The sequence below is a fragment of the Triplophysa dalaica genome, chromosome 9 (assembly GCF_015846415.1).
Source record: "Triplophysa dalaica isolate WHDGS20190420 chromosome 9, ASM1584641v1, whole genome shotgun sequence".
Taxonomy (NCBI): domain Eukaryota; kingdom Metazoa; phylum Chordata; class Actinopteri; order Cypriniformes; family Nemacheilidae; genus Triplophysa; species Triplophysa dalaica.
In genome coordinates, this window is record NC_079550.1 from 11210287 (window position 1) to 11230425 (window position 20139).

At 38.2% G+C, this 20139-nt stretch overlaps 1 protein-coding gene across 7 annotated transcripts in view; it reads right to left on the bottom strand.

Annotated features, from left to right (window-relative positions):
• igsf9ba (immunoglobulin superfamily, member 9Ba) overlaps positions 1-20139 on the bottom strand; it is a 52169-nt gene that overhangs the window by 25985 nt on the left and 6045 nt on the right. For 6 of the 7 annotated variants that reach the window (XM_056756228.1, XM_056756223.1, XM_056756224.1 and 3 more), the window contains exons 2-4: positions 14364-14561; positions 10288-10434; positions 1938-2089 (exon numbers count right to left, since the gene is read on the bottom strand). In XM_056756228.1, the coding sequence (XP_056612206.1) occupies positions 1938-2089; positions 10288-10434; positions 14364-14561 (497 nt within the window). Of the gene's footprint in view, positions 1-1937; positions 2090-4921; positions 5226-10287; positions 10435-14363; positions 14562-20139 lie in introns of those variants that run through there. The other variant, XM_056756227.1, reaches the window with a different exon arrangement.

Below are 20139 nucleotides of genomic sequence, written 5' to 3' on the forward strand. Positions count from 1 at the left end.
TTTCAATCTCATAAATTCCCAAGAGGACTCAAATGCAATATATGCAAATACGGTAGTTCATTACCAACCAAACAGCTTGCAAGACGTTGTGAATGTGGCCTTTTGCGAATTCGCTTTGGCCACAGAGCGCAGAAGCCTAAGAAAGATCACAGGGTTATAGAGTAACCTAGCTAAAAGCAGTCACGAAGAATAATCAGCAGTCAGCCATCACCTCTTGTTCATCAATTACAGCTGAGTAAAAGCGTCAGCCAGAGAATGGCAAATGGCACAAAAACACGCCCACTGTGTATTTTAGCCATGGCCACATGCATGCGGGGAAATGCAGAACAAGTGGAACACAGCTCACAAAATTTGTGCAGGTGGCTAGTCAAAAATGGACCAAAGCGAACGTTACATATAAAACACAGAAACGGCTACACTGCCTCTCTCTTGTCTTTTATTTGTGTATTCCCTCAGGGAAGTGTAGCTCCTCTGATGTGCTGAGAGGCAATGCCTGCTGGAGCCAGACTGACTGCCTGTTCTGTCAAATCCTGCGTCGCCTCCTCCCTGGCAAACTGCATGCAGCGTAAGGTGGAAACACGCTTGTCAGTTTTCCTCCGTTTCCGCTGCAGGCGTATGTTCCTCATCTGTCAGGCCACCGACACGGGCTTCAACTGACAGAGCATTTTCCTACAAATGACTTGTGATGATTCATGCTTCCATTTCCAAAAGGAAAAGGAGACAGTGGGATTCACTGGGGAACGAATTCAACGATGCTATGCTTGGAGACGAAAGTACATCATCAATTCTCTACATTTTCAAGGCAGCCACTAACTAAAAGAAATGCTAACGTACATACATACACTACCGTTGATAAGATTTGAAACATTTATTTTTTATGCATATTTTTTCCATATTTTAGAATAATAGTAAATTCATCAAAAATATGAAACACAATTGTGGCTAAGAGCATCCAAATGAAATACATTTTCTGTAAAGCCGTTTGTATCTATTATGACACTTATTGGCTGCATTTTTCATCATTATTGGGTCTTGCAATTCAAAAACATTTTTAAACAAAATGTACCTTTTATATGAATTAATAACTATGCATGAATGAATTAACTAATAATATTTATAACTATCTTGGCACAACTGTATTTTTGTCTACGAAAGTAATTTCAGATATTTAAACACACCTTCAGATGTAAAGACTTTAAGATCAAGAAAACATTTCGGGTAAGTGTTTCAAACCTTTTGAACGGTAATGTACACACATTTTTGTCTTGTTTCTAGCAAAAACATGAAAAACTCCTTAAACCAGGATACTTAAAAAGCTAAATTCTGTTTCAGAACACTTCCTTTCATATAAATTTGGGAAGATTCATGCATAAAACAACATAGAAGACTTATCATGGAGTTGAAAGTACATGCAATATAGACACTCAAACACACCCATTCGACCACTATGTACTTGTTGAGGATTTCATTTCAAAACTTTGGTATTGTTAGAAATCCTCTCTAACAGCCTTCATTCTCTAAAGGCATCACTAAATGTTGGAACCGTCTGTGGGGATTTGCTCCCATTCCGACACAAAAGTGTAATTGAGGTCTGACACTGATGCAGGCCAATGGGGATTGGCTCACAGTCCGCATTCTAATTCATCCCAAAGGTGTTAATTTGGGTTCATTGCAGGCCGGTCAAGATCTTCCAGTAAATCATTATTTTATGTAGCTCACTTTGTGTACACGACATTGTCAAGCTGGCACTCCCTTGAGTTGGCAGGACACGTTTCTCTAGAATGTCACAGTATGTCAACGCATTTAGGATTTGTTTTCACCGGAATTTAGGAGCTTTAGGAGTCTTAATATCTGCTCAAATAAACTGATCTTGTTGAAAGAGATTTTTAAAACAAACAAACAAACAAACATAAAGGAAAAATTGCAAACTAAGTTACCGTGTATTTCCTGTTGCTGGTCAGCTGATCTCCCTCTCTCAGCCAGGTGACCACCGGCTTAGGGTTTCCTAAGGCAGTGCAGGTCAGAGAAATGCTCCCGCCCTCCCTCGCCTCCACATACTGCGGTGGCGTGTCCGTGAACGTAGGGGGCGCTGAGAGAGAAACAAAACACAGACAAGTTGAGCCATTCATTTTTAATGCACGCTTGGGAAGCCACAGAGAGAGCTTAAGACCCGCTGTAAAGTGGTGCAGTCACAGAGAACAAGACCTACCGGCATCTCTGCACCAGAAGGACTGCAGTCTGCAGCACTGACGCTATGAAGGGAAATAAGTCAACGAGTTCGCACTTGAGAATATTCTCTATAGAAACAGAGTGTTTAAGAGCAATTTACTTTGAGTAAAAGCAGTGTATGTGACATCTGCCCACTTCTTCACTTTTGATTTTGTTGATTGTGTCTGTGGGGGGTTTCAGAACTCTGTGGAACCCATTTGAATGTGGGAGAATATGTTAAATAGTGCTGAGGTAACTAGTAACGTGTTACATTTACTCAATTACATTTGAGAAAATGCACACTTTTATGCGTAAATGTAAAGGTGTTTACTTTTACTGAAATGTATCATGAATGAAACTAATGAACTTTCACTTTGTTGTCTAAAATCAGTTTACATATTTAATTTAAGTGAGCACTGCAGATCTTCTCAATTTAGCAGATGCTCTGTTCATAGACCATTTAGAGGCACTTCCAGATACAGTTTTTATTTATTTATTTTATAGTATTTTCAAAATCTTACTAATATAATTAAAGATATTTGTTGAACAATTTTTAGCATAGCACTCCAAATTGGTCTACATGCATTGCAAATGCCAATCTGTGTAGGTTTACTATATTTTGATATTCGATAATAATATTTTAATTAAAGCAAGTTCAGGAATTCTTGTGCTTATCTACTCTTTAGTCTTAATGTATGTTGCAAGCACAGCTAAAGATATCTTCAGGTTTGTTTCTTAAGAAATTTTTGCAAATTTAATCATCTTGATTTTAGCTGCTAATATGAGGATTTTTTCCCACTTTTGGTTTCAAACTATATTTACCATCTTAAAATATATGGACCGTTTTACCATATTCAAATCTCTGACAGAGGTTTTCCTCATAAAATGCAAAACAAATATTTCTTGATGTGATCCCATTTAACTTTCAATATAATAAACAGTAACAAGCCCTAAGAACATGCTTTTGCTTTCAATGGCACCCACATCCGGAGTAAAACAAAGCAATTAACACTTCAAAACATCTGTCCATCTGCTCCTAAGTTTTCTTTTCAATCTGTTGCAGACAAGACACAAGGGAAAGCATTTTATAGTCCAAAACATCTTGCTACGGTCAGCAGTAAATCTTCAACAAATTAATATGCACTAAAAACTACTGCTTCTCTCTTTCTGTATGCCTTTAAGATCTCGAGAGTACAGTTCGGTACACATTTTAAAGTACTCTGAGGGACAAACAAACTTCATGAAACACCTGCCCCACTTTCTGCTCTGTGCTGTTTGGGAATGGTGAGCCCACACTGCAGGTGACAGAGAACAGGCGTATTTCACAGCGCACTTTTCTGAAAGCCTTTCCACATGAACATATGGTCTAGATAGAGCTCAGTGACTGGACTCACGATACCTCAGCTTTTCTCTTTGCACTTCAGGCTTTTGTGTGTGTGGGACTTTCTGTCTGTCTCTGACATCAATCATATCCTCCAATACTAGGTGTTTCCATCTGCTCTCTTTTTGTTCTTCATAGCGTCAGGATGTCTTTGGCCTTTACATCATGTTTGTGTTTTCATGTTGTTTATTGTGCCAAGTGCACAAGAAAAACAGTTTGTCACATTAAACAAGTCAGTTTAAATAGATGCCATCGATGGCAATCGTTTATGGACTGGTATACGCAGGTCGTACACTGAAAAGGAACATAAAGGAAGCCGGTCCATGAACACTCAAGAGCAAGTTGACTGTGTGTCTGCAACCATAGTTGTTCGAACACAAAATGTTACCTAATGCTGTGTAGACCTACACATTTTAATTGCTAAACACAACACAAGATGAAGTCACGACAGAAGAAAAACTGTTTATAAACCTTAACGTTAATGCGTAACAAATACATTTTCACCTGTGAAAGATTGTACAAATTATTTGGGAATTTAAATCTCTGCGCAGTGTTGTGGCATCTTGGAAGTCACATTGATCTACGCTGTGAGTGACAACAACTAAAATGTGCCAAGATGACACATCTGGAGAGGAGGGGTATCTACATATCCATACGTCAAACACACTCTGGCCAGATAGCACAGGTACGTCTGTAAGATGTCTACTAAAGAGCTAGAAAACAAATCTGTTGAACTGTTTCTGAAGAACTACACGGCTTGGTGGAAGACCAACATTTTTGATCAATATCAAAGATTTTTGTAATCCCGTATTCAACATAAGATACATGAATAGCATGCACGCAAACAAACTCAGCTCTCAAATTCTGATTGATGTATAATTGAAATATTAACACCTGAACCCGTTAAACACTTAAGTTCTGTTCTTTTGAGAGGAAACCACAGACAGATATCTGCTGCAGATTTGTAGCAAGGAGGCTAAATGTTTTACTGGCCTGTCCCATAAATCAAATCTATGGTGTGCAATCATATATCAGTGTGTCATGTTCAGGTTTGAACTGTGAATGAAGTCACACTGCTGTGAGAACCTCTATCAAAAAGCACATCATGTCATCCAAAGTTTATTTTATATAAATCCTGAAATGTTTGTAGTAAATCGCATGCAATTTTATGTTTATCTAACGTTTATACATCAGGCCCCTGATCTCAGTTTTGGGCTGGATTGACACCCAGTATGAGGAGCTAGTGATCTGTGCCCGCAGTGAGGGGTGGGCAGGATGTACTGAAAGACAAGTGTGACTGCAGCACTGATGAAGGCGAGGCTGTGTATTGACCTGAGTGCCTTCCACAATGCCTGTACTGTTCTTTAAGCGGGTACATCTGCCCGGCTGACACCTGCTCTGCCCATGTGGGCTGCCGTCCACCCTCTCACCCCGTCTGGCAGGAAGAACAGTCACTGCCCACATAGGATCCATACACAAGTGGATGCTAATATCGCCGGCCTCAGGAAACCAGTGCTGTCAGTGTTTTCTGCCCTTGTGAGGCCAGACAGCACCTGCCCCAACAAAGCATCCTGGGGACAAGAGGGGCAGTCTGAATACCAATGAAACACCAGCTTTCTTATAAAACGTACAAAAGATGAGCTTATGCAGTAGACGTGTGAATGAGTTTTTTATGCATAATTGCATCTTTATTATTTTGTTACTATTGCTGAAAAATTTTAACCATCTAAAATGTGGTGCATTACTCATCTCATGGAGTCTTTAACAGCCTCAGCACCAGATTGTAGTACATAGACGGGTGTGAGTTCTTTTTTTATCTTGTATCGGCTCTACATAGAGACAAATAAAATTTAAATTTATTGGTAAAAAATTACACCCAATATAGTGTTTAAAAACAATATTTGACGGAGAGGAACCAAAACCTTTTCCCAAATAGAAGAGATAAAAATAGGTTTCCAATCTTAAAAATGTTTTTAGGGGTTTACTGTTTTGAAGATTCATGACTCGGCCAAAAAAACCAAATATGCAAAAAGCATTCCATCACAAATTGACCAAGTCAGTTTATAAAAAAGTCCTAAGAGACGTGCCTTAAACACCAGACATAAACACCGACTGTTATAGCCTGTAAAAACCTCATCCAAGAAAGTACTGGTAAGATAGATCCTGTATCTATATCCTCTTTCGTCATTCTCAAAGGCCATAATGCAAAACTATTCTCATTTACTGCATTCAAAGCTGTATTGCCTGTAAATCTCACCACAAGTCATTAAGCCAAAAGGCTATCGCATGTTTTATTGTGAAATGCCCTGACAACATATAAAAACACATACAATCTACACGATGCAATCACTGATATTGACATATCAGAAAGCACCTTAGGGGAAGAGTATGAACAAGCATTAGGGGGACGCTAAGGAGTAAACAGAGAACCGTGCAGTCCTCAAAACTGTATTGGTTTTTGTATTGGTATACCGTAGACGTACAAAGATGTTGCATTGACTGCAGAATTGTACATCAATGTTGCCACCATATTGGGGAGGGCAAGACTCACTAACAAACATGTACAAGGGGAGCTGTGGTTTTTCTAGATATAAAACAATAAAGTTTACATTAAAAACAGATTATTTAATCCAAGGTTTCGAAAGAACAGCAACGATTTGCAAAAAAGGTATCTTTAAATTTATCTCAGTCATTTTAAATGCAAAATAAAACCCTTTTACCAAAATAAAACAAAGGGGAAAACAATTAACCTGCGACCTCAAACAAGCGTGTTCATGAATGTCCGCTGCGGCAGTAGAGAGGAAATGGGAAGCCGTGAAATAACCCTCACATATGTACTTACCCGTGCTGCCCGCCACAGCTGCACAGGTGACATTTCTCTGGCGGAAAAAAGACGAGGCAGACACTGAACTCATTCACCCCAGGCCAAAAACACACACACCCAAACAGACGCACAGAATAATACACCATTTATTTGTGACCCCTTCTCTCACGCTGCAGCTCTAAAATGGAGAAATGACTTCTGTGTGCACTTTCCAAATAAGTGACAGTGATTTCTGCGAGTGGACTTTTAACATGCAGGCAAGGTGCAGCAGACTGTTACCCTTGCTACTGTCATTGTTTGAGGTTTGGAATTTGCATGAGTCTCATTTTAAATGAACAAATATTCTGCGCCAACGGAGAGCTGACAGGGCTGTATTAATTATATGTTCCTGTGGATCACACCTACAGTGTCTGACAGAAACCAAATAAAATATCAGGTGCTGCTTTATTTCACAATGAATAATCAACATAACCAAATAAGTCAGTAACATCTACTGCAAAAACAACTTCTACCAAAGTCTGTTTACAGAAGTTGTGCCAGTCTGGGCAGCTATTTACATCAGAGCAAGTCCACAGTCCTATCTACTTGAAAGTGGGAGGGCAGATATTTCTAAATCACCTTTTTTGAAGTTGACTCATCGAGACCCGTCCCAGAGAATCGTTCTACTGGAAGGCGGGAATTCCTTTGCTGGAGCGGCCATACTGAGCATTTTATTCCTCGCCATTCATTGTAATGGCAATGGTGCATCTTGTTAATATTAATATCTTTGCTTCTACTATAGTCAGATATGTTGAATTACTGCTACATGCTATACTGTAACAGTTTACATAAATCTTACAAGTATAATCTTAAAACAAACTTTTATTTAATGCAAGATTTAGGTTATTCTATTCATACATGGAGTACATGTTGGATATGGATAAAATAACGGCAACACAATAAAGGTTGTGTTTGTTAACATTGTTTAAATGCATTAGCTATTATGAACTTATCATGAACAATATAGTTTTTTTGCCTTTAATAATATTTGTTAATGATACTTAATGGAAATACAAGTGATCATACTAGTTCACTGTGCATTTACATATCCTACAACTTTTGATTTTAAAATGTATACATAAATGCAGAAATTAACATAAATCAAGCGGAATAAACATTAATAAAGAGGAATAAACTCTATATTCCTGTTGACTGTTAGTCATGTTTGCTAATAATGCATTAAATATTGTTAACAAATATGATTTGTTTAAACATTTATGGCCCATAATTTTGTCAATAACCACTAAAAGTAGGAAATTTATGAGGGGTATTATGTTTTTTTACTTTTTTGGAAGTATTGGACCAGTTTTCCTCATAAGTGCATTATTTTGGGGACATAAAGCATCGAAAGTAGCAATTTTACAAGCAAATAAATATTGAATTATATTATCTGTTATATTATCTTTTTATAGAATGCTTCGTAAGATGCTGGACTACATAATTGTAAGCATCACACTTTTTACTTTTTCGACCTTAAAATATTGTCTCTAAAATAATTTCAGTGGTACAACAACTCTAAACTGGTCGAATTCTACTCCCGCTGCGACCTGAGCAGCCTCGTAGTGGTTAAACCCACAGTCTGTAAGTTCTGTTTTTCTTCCGTGAACTCAGAAGTGCTTCTGGATCAGTGTTTACATCTTGCAAAGTGGTCTACAGTATCTTTTGATATAAAAGGGAATTTAAAAACATAAACATCACTTTATTTCTCTTGTCTTTGACTTTGCAAGGTCAACTAACAAAGTCATATAAGTGTAGGTAAATCATTTCTTAAATAAATCACTGTTTATTAGAAGTTTCAAAAATTTAGTTTCGTAATAGCAGTCCACCCCACTTCCACATAAAACCATATTAAACTTTCAATTCAATCGCTTCATATCCGACACCAGTGTCCTCATAAAGCATACCGGGTATATTAAAAGTAGCTCATATAACTTTTAGCTCATGCTAAAGTCGTTTATCACAGATGCACCTCCGCTGTATCTTTCCTAATGCACATTTCCTCCAGAAGAACGTTCAGTCCCTCCGCTGCGATTTCAATCAAAGCGGCCGCAAAATTGACTGCATGCTTTCATCGCTTCCTCTGTGCCTCTGTCTCACTTACCACTGTAATTCAATAAATGGACACCATAAAGGCCTAACAAAGTTGCATGATGTATCACCTATACATAACAACATGCCAAACTCCAACAATTTCTTGCAGATGGCCTTTTCTTTAATTCTTAATTATCTTTAATTCTTCTTTTGCTGCAGCTCATATACGTACAAGCAGTCACGTGCAGCCATCATCAGTATGCAGTGCAGTCCGTATACAAAAACGAACGTGCCGCGTCAGCACTTGCTTTAAGCCTATGGCGGCATTGTGATACTATTAATATGCGAGCGAAGGCCTTTTAGATATTGACCCCCAGGCAATGATTACAGAGCTGTGAATCATGATAGTTTACATATTGTCTTAATGGATCGTATTAAATTCATCGTCTAATAAAATGCAAACACTCACCGTGGAGAAGATAATATATTTCCAGCGGTGCTCGACGACCAAGCCTATAAATAATAAATCAGGCAAAATGTGGTGTTCAAACGGAATAAGAGCAAGGAATATGCAATGACCAAGGCCTTGAGCTCGCCCAACTCGGCCTCTGTAGTTTGGCACTACGAAAGACATCTCCATTAGTGTAATAGATACCGCGGGTGCCCTGCCTGGTGAAATATTACTCCGTTTATTGGACACAATGGCATACAGATTCCAGAGCAGGCTGAGGCGTTTTGTTTAGTAGTCGGCTCCTATCCAAAGGCTGATGATGCTGGGTTTTTTAATACTGAGATTGACGCAGTACCTTGAGAACCAAAAGTCAAGTTAACCGTTGTTCATACGATTACAGTGAATACCCGACAGCAACAAAATATAACCGTTGTGTGGTGTGTTAAGAAGGAGGTGGCGATAACGTTTCCCAATGGAAACACTGGCAGAAGATCTAGTACACTAGGCCATGAGGGAATATTGCTCATTCACGCAGCTGCGCTGTAAGTGCTGATTTTGTTGGGTCTACCACAAGTATTGCTCACTGTGTGAATACCAGCAGACAGTCGTGAGTGGTAAGACGGTCACCTCCTCCTTCGCTTCTCACAGGTCTGATTAACTGATCGTATTAAAAATGAAATCAAGCCACGATTAGTCCTAGTCCACCCACAAATGCAGACATCTATTTAACATGAGGGTGGAAGACACAGAGAACAAGGAAAAGAGCGAGCAGAACACAGAGAAATGGATGTCGCCCCCTCCTGCAGTGTGAGCTGGGTCTCAAGAGAAACTGAGAATACATGCACACAAAGATCGGATGAAATAAGCAAAGCCTTATACCGTGTCTACATCGGATGCTGCGTGACGTGGCAAGACACGACAAAAAGCAATAGATTGCATTAAACCCATATTATAATTTCTAACAGACAGATTTCTTTCTTTCGAGAAGCCTGCTTTAATTTCAATTGAACCTATCATAGATTGCGCCTCATTCATTAAACTTAGCTTTGTATGCCTGGAGCAAAAGAACAAGAAACAGTTACAAGTTTGCATAACACAACGTGCCTTGTAAACAAGCACACTTTGGGCATTTTAAAGAACCGATTCAGTTGGCTGAACCGCAGGGTGCAGTCATGCTATACAGCTCCTGTAAAGTATTGTATGCTTTATCACAGTAGTCTTCTGTGTCCAGCACAACGAGCACTCAAAACCCACCTGGACGTTCACAAATGCTTCCAAAAGATGTCAATGTCTCTGACACAATGTGTTTTCTAGTAAACAGGTGACAACACAGTGACGAGTTGATGTACTCACCGTTGACCGTGAGGTGAACCCAGCTACCGTTGTGAAAGGTGTCGTACTGCTGCTCCAGCATGAGTACCCTGCACTCGTACCAGCCCTGGTCCTCCGAGCGTACCTGGTCGATCTGCAGAGACGCTTTGCCATGTAGAGTGGCTCTACCTGAAAGCAGCACAAGAGCAAAGTGTGAATGCTGCAAGATAATCGCTGCACCGACAGACACAAAGATGAAATATATATGTATTGTGTGTAATGTGAAGCATGTTGCCTCCATTAAACTTCACACATGAAGGACAGTGGGTTTCAAACTGCTTTTAACTGCATCTTTTAATGTAGAAAATAGGTTATCTAGATTATTTTACAAACTGTCTGTTAGTAGGGATTTTTCAATGTGCTGCAGGGTTTATTATCTGCTTTGTTTCGAATAATGTTATTCTCACTTATCTGTTGCTGTCACCACATACTGCAGTATTGTGCCGAAACAGAACGTTTATGTCCAATTAGCTGTCTGTCTGTGTGTAATATTGGTTGGTGGAGACTATTATTAGTTGTTATCTCGATACAAAACAGCAGCATTGCCTTGTGATTATACAGTTTATCACTCCAGCATGTAAAGAGCATAAAAATAAAATAAAAGACACCAACTGATTATCAAAACAGTACTTCAGAAAAAATCTTCAGCAAGTCACAAATGACAATATGTTGCTCTGAAATATTGTTAATGTGCTCACCCAAAAGTGAAAATTATGTCATCATTTACATCATCCTCTTGTCACTTCAAACCTCTATGACTTTCTTTCTTCTGCAGAACACAAAAGAAGATATTTTGAAGAATGTTGGTACATTGACTGTACCCACTCACTTATATTGTATGGACACAAAACCAATAAAAGTGAATGACTGCCATTGCTGTTCGGTTACATTCTTCAAAATATCTTTGTGGTCTGCAAAAGAAAGGGGGACTTTTCAATACTTTAGTATAGTGTATGTTCATGTAATAACATAGATACAAATGAACATAAACTAGTTGACCTTACTAATCGACAAGTTAACCAGCTGGACAACTAGATGACCCTTTCAACCCACCCCTACAGTGTTCTTTTTGCCAATATTACCTGACATATTTACGTTCAGGCTGGCCTTCATACTGCATATCACTGTTTACTGAGCAGCAGATATCATAGCCCTTGGATCACAGCCGCACCTGAGAGAGGAAACGGCAGGTATCCAGAGCAGAAAATCAATACGGCACGGGGCAGAAAAGGGATGCAGTCTTGCAGTAAAAAAATAAGGCCTTCAAAATCGCAGCTATTTTGGTGCGAGGTGATAAAGTGCTGATGGGATCGAGTGATGGCATCGAAGTTAGAGAGGGTCTTCATGCCAAATGTAACAGCCAACAAAGGTGTTCGCGGAGACGAACCTGCACGCAGGAACCGCATTATTGCCATTCCCACTCTAAGCCTGAACTTCATTAATCCTTTTGAAGATCACGATTTAACCGCACCACTCGATTGACGTGCACAGTGTTTAATTGCCAAAATCCAACTGCAGGACTCTCGCCAGCAGCGTTCGGGGACGCATTTGCGAGCTGCACTTTAGTGGCCTGTAAACAGGGTCCTGAATAAAAACCATCTGCCTCTAGCTAAGAATCACTTTAGTAGTGTAGGCGTAAATCTCATCTAAACTACAGCAATGATTGCCAAGTAGATTGTCCGTCTGCAAGACCATGAGGGCACTAATATGGCAAATTGGTGGAGGAATCAGACCCCGAAGCCCCGACATCAGCCAACAGGGAGAGGGTTTGGGAATTCTGCAGCAGAAAATTGCATTGTGACTTACAGTAATAGCCTTTTGGAGTTCAATGGTAATTGTGTCCAGCCAAACGGTGAGACTAAAACCTTATGGCGGAGGAGAACAAAACAAATTGAGGTTCCATGGCGATGCAATAGTACCCACAGAAGACAATGATGTGCAGTCACCCCCCATGCAACTTAACATCAGATCTCATTTCTAATTTAAAATGTGATGAGGCCACAACCAAATAGAGGTATGATAGTTAATTCTCTCTCTCTCTCTCTCTCTCTCTCTCTCTCTCTCGTAACAATGAATTATTTATTGCATGGGAGAGGAGGATTTATGAGAAATGACAACATAAAGATGTGAATAAGGAAGTCAATTACATTCCAAAATGTGGGTCTCCTTTGAGCTTCGACCTCTCATTAAATTTAGAGAAGCAAAAGCACTGTACAGTTAAAATAGTGTAACACTGACAACTGTAAACCATCATAGTGTCACGATCCGATGTTTTTTCCCCTGTCTGATGTGGAAGTTACTAAGTCACTAACGGTTTCCTGTGTTCCCTGTTGGGTTCTGTTTATATAAGCCCTTGTGTGTTTCACTTGTCATTGGTCAGTCGTTGTTTATGTGCTTTGGTTCATATATGTTTCGTATTGATTTTGGCCCTTGTTTCTTTGTTCTTTTATTTTGTTGTACTTTGTTTAGTTAATTAAACTGCACCTGGATCCTCTTTCTGCCTGGAAAATAGTATGTGGCACAAACCTAGACCTCTGCAAAGAAGCAATAACTGTTGAGTAATTTTAATGTAATTTAATACAATTCATATAAAATAAACTATTCATATAAATTAATATGAACATAAATTAAATATAAAATAAATTGTTATATTATATTCAAACACAGATCAGACCAGGCGCTTGCGTCTGATGAAACCGTCTATAATTTTCCTTGTTATATTCCTTGAATGCTCAGACACCGTAAAGATTCTCAAATTTCCTATTTCATAAAGTGTGACACAGTAGTTAAGTGATCAAATACTCGCGGAGATGGATGCATGTCCCACAGCTTTGTGCCCCATGTCACAGAGGCCGCGTGCTTTGAGAAGTGCTGAGAAAAGGTGTTTTTTCCCCCAGACTGCTGCAGCAGATCGGCTGTAATTAAGGTTCTGTAATGCACCTTGAAATAGAATGAGCGGTGTGCTAGCAGGCAGCCATTATTAAAGCTTTTAACAATCCATGTCGAGAGCTACTCAGACAATTTTTCTGTGATTCGCACAAAGGCCTCGCTTCCATGCTAAGTAGCAAACAAAGACAAGTCCTTCTGCAAAGTCGAGTACAAGCAAAATGAGAATGTTAGATTAAATTCAACACGTGTTAGCATGCGACCACCAAAATATTATGCTTATTGTTTGTTATACTGTATACTTTCTATTGTATCAAACCGTTGTAATTAATGTGAAAAAACTTTTTTATGAATGAAATATTAATTCTTCCTTGCTTTTGTAAGAGTAACACGAGCAAGTAAATTTAACAATTTCTGATTTATAAGAGGGGGACGGGCCGATTTTCCTTTACCGATCCGATAACTGAATTTTATGCAACGGCCAATGATGATCCCGATCCGATACTAGTACTGCTTTTTCTTGATCAGTGTAGAATTGCATGTATACTGCCTGTCCCAAAAAAATTCACCTGGATGTTACTAAGCAAATAGGTACGAGACCCCCATTAGATTGGAGGTCTTGGTTTAGCAACGTTATGTACACAAAGAATGAAGTCAGCTGACTACCTGAATATACTGAATGACCAGGTTAATCCATTAATGAGTTTTTTCTTCCCTGATGGCACGGGCATATTCCAAGATGACAATGCCAGGATTCATCGGGCTCAAATTGTCAAATTGTAAATCTATGGGATATGCTGGAGAAGACTGGAGATGACTCCCATCATCAAAACAAGATCTTTGCGAAAAATTAATGCAACTCTGCACAGGAAAAAATTGACATTCTGGTAATTACAGAAGGTTATTGAGACCATGCCACAGCTCAAAGTAAGGCTGAAAAACCTTAACATTATTATATCAAAATAAAAATTCCTTACAATTGTATTTTTTCTTAAAAATGATTGTCTCAATACAATATACAACACCTGTGAAACAACAGGATACATGTATAAAACATCTTACCTTTTGAGATTAAAGACAACTGTGAGGATATCCTAATTTTAAAATGATATTTCTCACAGCTTTTGTTTCGAGGATTTGGAATGGAATTTGGCAACAATGTTGGTGCTTACCAGCGTACTCAGGGTCCACATGAGGAGGGTAGAAACGGAAGTTGATGAAGAAGGGGATAGGCACACCGAATTTGAACCACTCCACCACATAGGGAGTCTGCTGGCCGTTGAGGGGGTGGCTTACGTCACATCCCAGAACAACGCTCTCTCCTACACGGGCCGTCACAAACTGGGGCTCCTCTCTCACTCCGTGGGCACCTGGAACCCCCAAAAAACGACAAAAGGAATTAGTTTACAAAAAATTGTTCACAATAAGTAGCACTTTCATGAATTCAGAACAGAGGTCTCGTCACATTTTTAAATCCTTCCCGATGGAGACAACGTATTTACGAAACACGCTCTATAGAGCAGTTTGTCCGTTTACGGCTACTGTAGAAACAACATGGTGAATTCAATGTAATGTAATCTGATTAGTTTTTCACATTTGCACAAACACACGCTTTTTTAGTTCAAAAAATTAGTGTCGACCAGTTCATTGTCCTATTTAACAAACACTGTATATGAGAACCTGAATGATTTCCTGGCTCCAGTACATGTGAAAGTTCTCCGGTGATTATTGTTTCAAATTAAGGCCAAGCAGGTGAAAAGACCTTTATACTATTAATAAGATGACAAGAGGCTTATAGGCACAGCTCATTGATCTCAGCTAATTCACACATGGACAGGCTTTACAGTATGGGCCAGAGTTTTAGCGATCAATGCATAGGCACGTCACATGGCTACGGGTGACCTATCGGAACGCTAAAGGTCATTGTACCTGCCTCAGCAGAAAATATATTGGGGGGAATGGATTTTCTCCAGCGAGCTCCACAACGCCCATTGAGCAGTCTCCTCTCTATTAGAGTTAGCATGACTTCAACGCCTCAATGAAGGGGAAAATCACCTCCGGGATCAAAGGACTTGCTGACGCTGCCTTCTTCAGCGCGGACACAATGTATGGAAAACTAAGTGATTCAGTAACAGTACAGAATTAAAACCAAGTAGACTATAAAACCTCTCTTTTTTTCTTTCTCCCTCTTGTTTCCACAGCAACAACTCTTAATAAATGACTTTATGCGTATGTAGTAGTTTATTTATGTTATTTGCTGAGTGAAAGTTCACCGTACCAACTTTTTTTAAAATATCTTCTTTTGTGTTCTGCAGAAAAGAGTCATACAGATTTGAAATGAGGGTGAGAAAATTATGACAGAATTTTCATTTTGGGGTGAACTGTCCCTTTTACATGTACCCACTGTCCTCAATCTAAATGAATTTAATCAATTTGCCGATTAAGAAAATACTGTTTATGTGTCCCATTCAATTAAACATTTACTTGGACATTATATACATTATGAAGAGAACTTCTCTATAAGCACACAGCCAGGGTTGCTAGAAAACAAATCTGAAGAATGCAGACATGCCATAACCAAACATGCAAATAACTTTGTTCCAATATTTAAAATATTATAATATTTATTCAATAATTCAGATTTGTTTGAGAACCACTTTCGACACCCAACCAAACAGTGATTCTGTTCACCAGTTTAATCAGCTTTATCCAATAGAAGAGTTAATCCACTCTATTTGATTTAGCTAGCATAGCTTTTGGACTAAACAGGGGAGATTTAATTAAATTAGTATTTTTCCTGAAGTGTAGCTGGAGCCTCCAGTCACGGAACCCTCTCTACTATGAGTGCACAAGGGTGCAAAGCGGCACAAAGAGAGCAGCTTAACTTTAATGAGAGACCAACAGGGTGCATGTAGACTCATAAACACACTACACTTCGCACATGACCAGCCCCAAGCAGGTTTACAGCAAGAATTTCAGAAGGAATAAATGTGGGTCAGCCTTACGTTTAGCCTTGTGAGGATAGACTAAATGTCATCTTATAACACTTCTGAGCTGCTGAATGCTTATAAAAAAAGTATTGCACTTTGTGATTAACACTTCACTTGGTCTGCTAACTGTGGTCTTAACTTGTATCTAATAACCAGCTTTAGTAACAGCAAATTATGTTGAAATTAAACCGTAGCAAGAATAAAAATGCATTGCATCGATTGCAGCTTTTAATAATAACCAATAATCACAAATCACAATGTATTTTAAGTGGGTAATAGGTGATAGATCTGGATAGAAACATACACTTGTTTTTTTTTTTTTTTCATTTTATTATTCTATTTCCCTTTCTTCTCATGTATTACCATATTTATCTATCATATGTATTCATTCATTTATTTACTATTCACTTCTATTCGTATTATTTGTTCCTTACTTTACTGTTGTTTAACCTTGTTGGGAGTTGTATTGTGACTTATGCTGATATGAGTATCCATCGGTCTCCATATAAAGGTTCATAATAATGTCACGAGACAATGATTTGATACTGTAATCTTGAATGGGTAAAAACACATAGTCAAGCTCTGTCAAACTTCGTCTGAACAGAAACAGTGAGCATTAACGCACAACTGAGATTATTCAATAAATCATTTTTCTGTTTATTTAACATCACTTCGTCTCCTGCCTGCTGTTCTTCCCTTCAGCTCTATATCTCCCTGGTGGTTGAGTTAAAGGATTGACTCACAACGGAGTTGATTTTCCAGGTTTAATTTGTTCCTGACGGAGAGAGATCTAGTGAAAGTGGATTCAAAGCTTAGATCTATAAGATCTACAGTACAAGCCACATCTCCCAGTTGGATCTAAGGAAAAGGACTGCATTGATTATGATATTATTATAGTTACTATATTTATTATTCAAAAAGACAACATGTAATTTACTTAAAGCAACAGTTCACTCAAAAATATAAATTCTATCATCATTTGTAAATCTGTCTTTGTTTTGATGAACACAGAGAAAGATATTTGGAAGAATGTAGGATTTTGGAAGAATGTCATCAGAACAAAGAAATGTATAAAGATTTGGAACAACTTGAGAATGATTAAGTGATGACAGAATTTCTGGGTGAACTGTTCCTTTAAGAATTGAAATTCAATTGAATAGGGCCAAATATTTAATGCACTCCCTGACTGCACATTGCACCAGTTTTTATATCAGCTTAATTTCAAGTCACCGAAGGTATCTCATATCATTTTTTTAAAGAAGGAACTAAAAAAAAAAAAAACATGTGAAATAAAATATTTCTGAGCGTTGGGTGCCAGTAACAGCTCAACTCATGTGACTGCTCCCCCTTTAATCCAATCGCGCCTGCTTCCCCTCCCAAAAGCACAACAAAGACACATGACCCTTTCACCACGCATAAACACACACATCACTCACTCCACACATCTACACTGCATTAAACAGGCCCATGGTGACTCGTATGGTTTGGATATTTTTCAGTTTTATAAATCAGCGAATGAGCTCTTGAAAATGTTACAACGTAACATTTGTATGTTTGCTTGTTTTAAACAGGCCGCAGTTCTGATAAGGAGAACTTCCATCCAAACTATAGTTGAACAGCACACGGTCTGGTCAGTTCCATTGCTGCTTTCATTTTCTTAATGGAACTGTAACACTGACCTGGCACAGTTTATTAACCTGAGGGTGTAGGCTATCTATGGGAGACACTAATACAGACAGTGTGCGTCTATTCATATTCTGAGGTTTGAGCTGAAATTCACTATGGTTGCTGAGCACAGACTGCATTGAGTTATCATCTAAAATCATTATTTATGCGGCTATTTCTAATGAAATGCAATGACAAAAATGGAACTACACAAGATGTTCTCCCAGTCAATTATGAGCTTATAAAAGTCTTACCAGTAAATCAAGGATGCAGCTCCCGGGTTCTTATTCAAATGAGGGAAATAGGGAACATGGCTAGTAAATTATTCATTGTTGAAAAATGCAACATTTGTAGGGAAGACAGTCTAATAACATCAAATATTTACTAGGATAAACTTATCTTGATAGCAAAGAGGGAGTAAAATTGTTTCTAAAGGAGCATATGCTTTATATCAAAATAGCAATTTGCTTGACTTCATAAAACTAAACAAGTATCTTGTAGTCCATTCCTGTAAGTATTACTACTACTGTGTTTGCTATTAAAGGAACAGTCCTAAATCCATAGATTCTGTCATTATTTACATACCCTCGAATTGTTTCAAATCTGTTTAATTTCTTTGTTCTGATGAACACAGAGAAAGATATTTGGAAGAATGCTTTTAACCGAACAGATTTTGGCCACCATTGACTGCCATAGTAGGAAAAATTGCTTTATAGATTTTTCGTTCTGTTGAACACAAAAGAAGATATTTTGAAGAATGTAGGAAATCATCAGTTCTGAGGCACTTTTGACAACCATTGTAATTTTTCCTATGATGGTAGTAGATGGTGGCCAAGAACTGTTTGCTATCAAGCGTCCTTTCAAATATCGTTCACTGTGTTCATCAGAACGAAGAAATGTATACAGATTTGGAACAAATCGATGTTGAATAAATGAAGACAGAATTTTCTTTAACAAAGATGAATGAAGAGAAACACTTTGTGCATCTTTGCCGCCCAAAAAACTACAATCCAGACTGAAATGTTGATGACTCTTGGATGGCTCTGGATTTACCTTCCCCCTCATACTACCTGGTTGGGGATTATTCAGATTTTAAAAAAACCATTTAGGCTATTATGAATTGGTAATTTCTACCTCCTTCCCATCAACAGAAAACTTCTCATACTATTCACTCAAAGCAAAGCCCACATAAACAAATATAAAAATGAAAGAAACTTCAAACCATGAATAAAACCACAAATCATGAATAAGTCAACTCAGAGGGGAGCGCTCAGCAGCGAGGCCCCTCCCATTGTGACAAGCAAAACACAGACAATCCTGAACTTTAAAACCAATTTTGCAGATGCAATGACATAACTCGTGTGCATCCAGCATGTTGGCAGTCACTTGTTTTTTATCTATCATAAATGGCTTTCCTAAGCATTTTTTCATGCTCACTGATTGTGTAAACTAACACTACATAAAACTAGAAGCAGAATTAATTGTAAACCATATTGGGACACATCATGAATATAGGCAATCAAACAGAGAACACAGCAGAGGTGGGTTTTCAAGGACACACTGACTCACTCAGCTGGAAAGGCTATAGACAAACATATAATTGAATGTAAGCCTGCATGATGAAGGTCACTTCAAGAGCCGTAAGTCAGAGCTGCCCAGCAGAAGCACCACACAGACAGATGTACAAATTAGTGACCAGAGCCCGTATGTACAGTATAAAGCCACTCAGAGTCAAATTTTACTCTCAAGTGTGTCAAAATTCTAAGAATGACGGAATTTTATTCTTATTTTTACACTTAAGAATAAGAGTTATTCATAAAGGTTCATACGTGTTAAGATAAGGTTTCAGCTCCTAAATTATTTAAGAGAGCTGAAGAGGACTCCTGACCTATTAAGAGTAACAAGATGGCAGTACAAAGGCAGATACCACTGACTTTACAACAAAGAAACAATTTGTTGGAATAATATAATGACAGGGAATACATTTAGTAATAAAATAATATAAAAAGTGTTAAAAAAAATAAGGATTTCCACCTTTGATCTTTTCTTTATATATTATAATAGGGTGTCATTCAGCAAGTTAATTCTTTAAATTAACTGTTAAAACTGAATAAGAAGTGTATGAAACCAAGCCAAAATGGATACATTTTTGTAATATTTTAGCGCAATTTTTGAAACTGCAACTTGTAACTTTTGCATCTCTGTCGACATCTCTGTTTGAAAAATGAAATCGCAGGTTACTTTATTTATCTTCATATGGGTTGATGTCAACCAATGTTAAATTTCACACAAA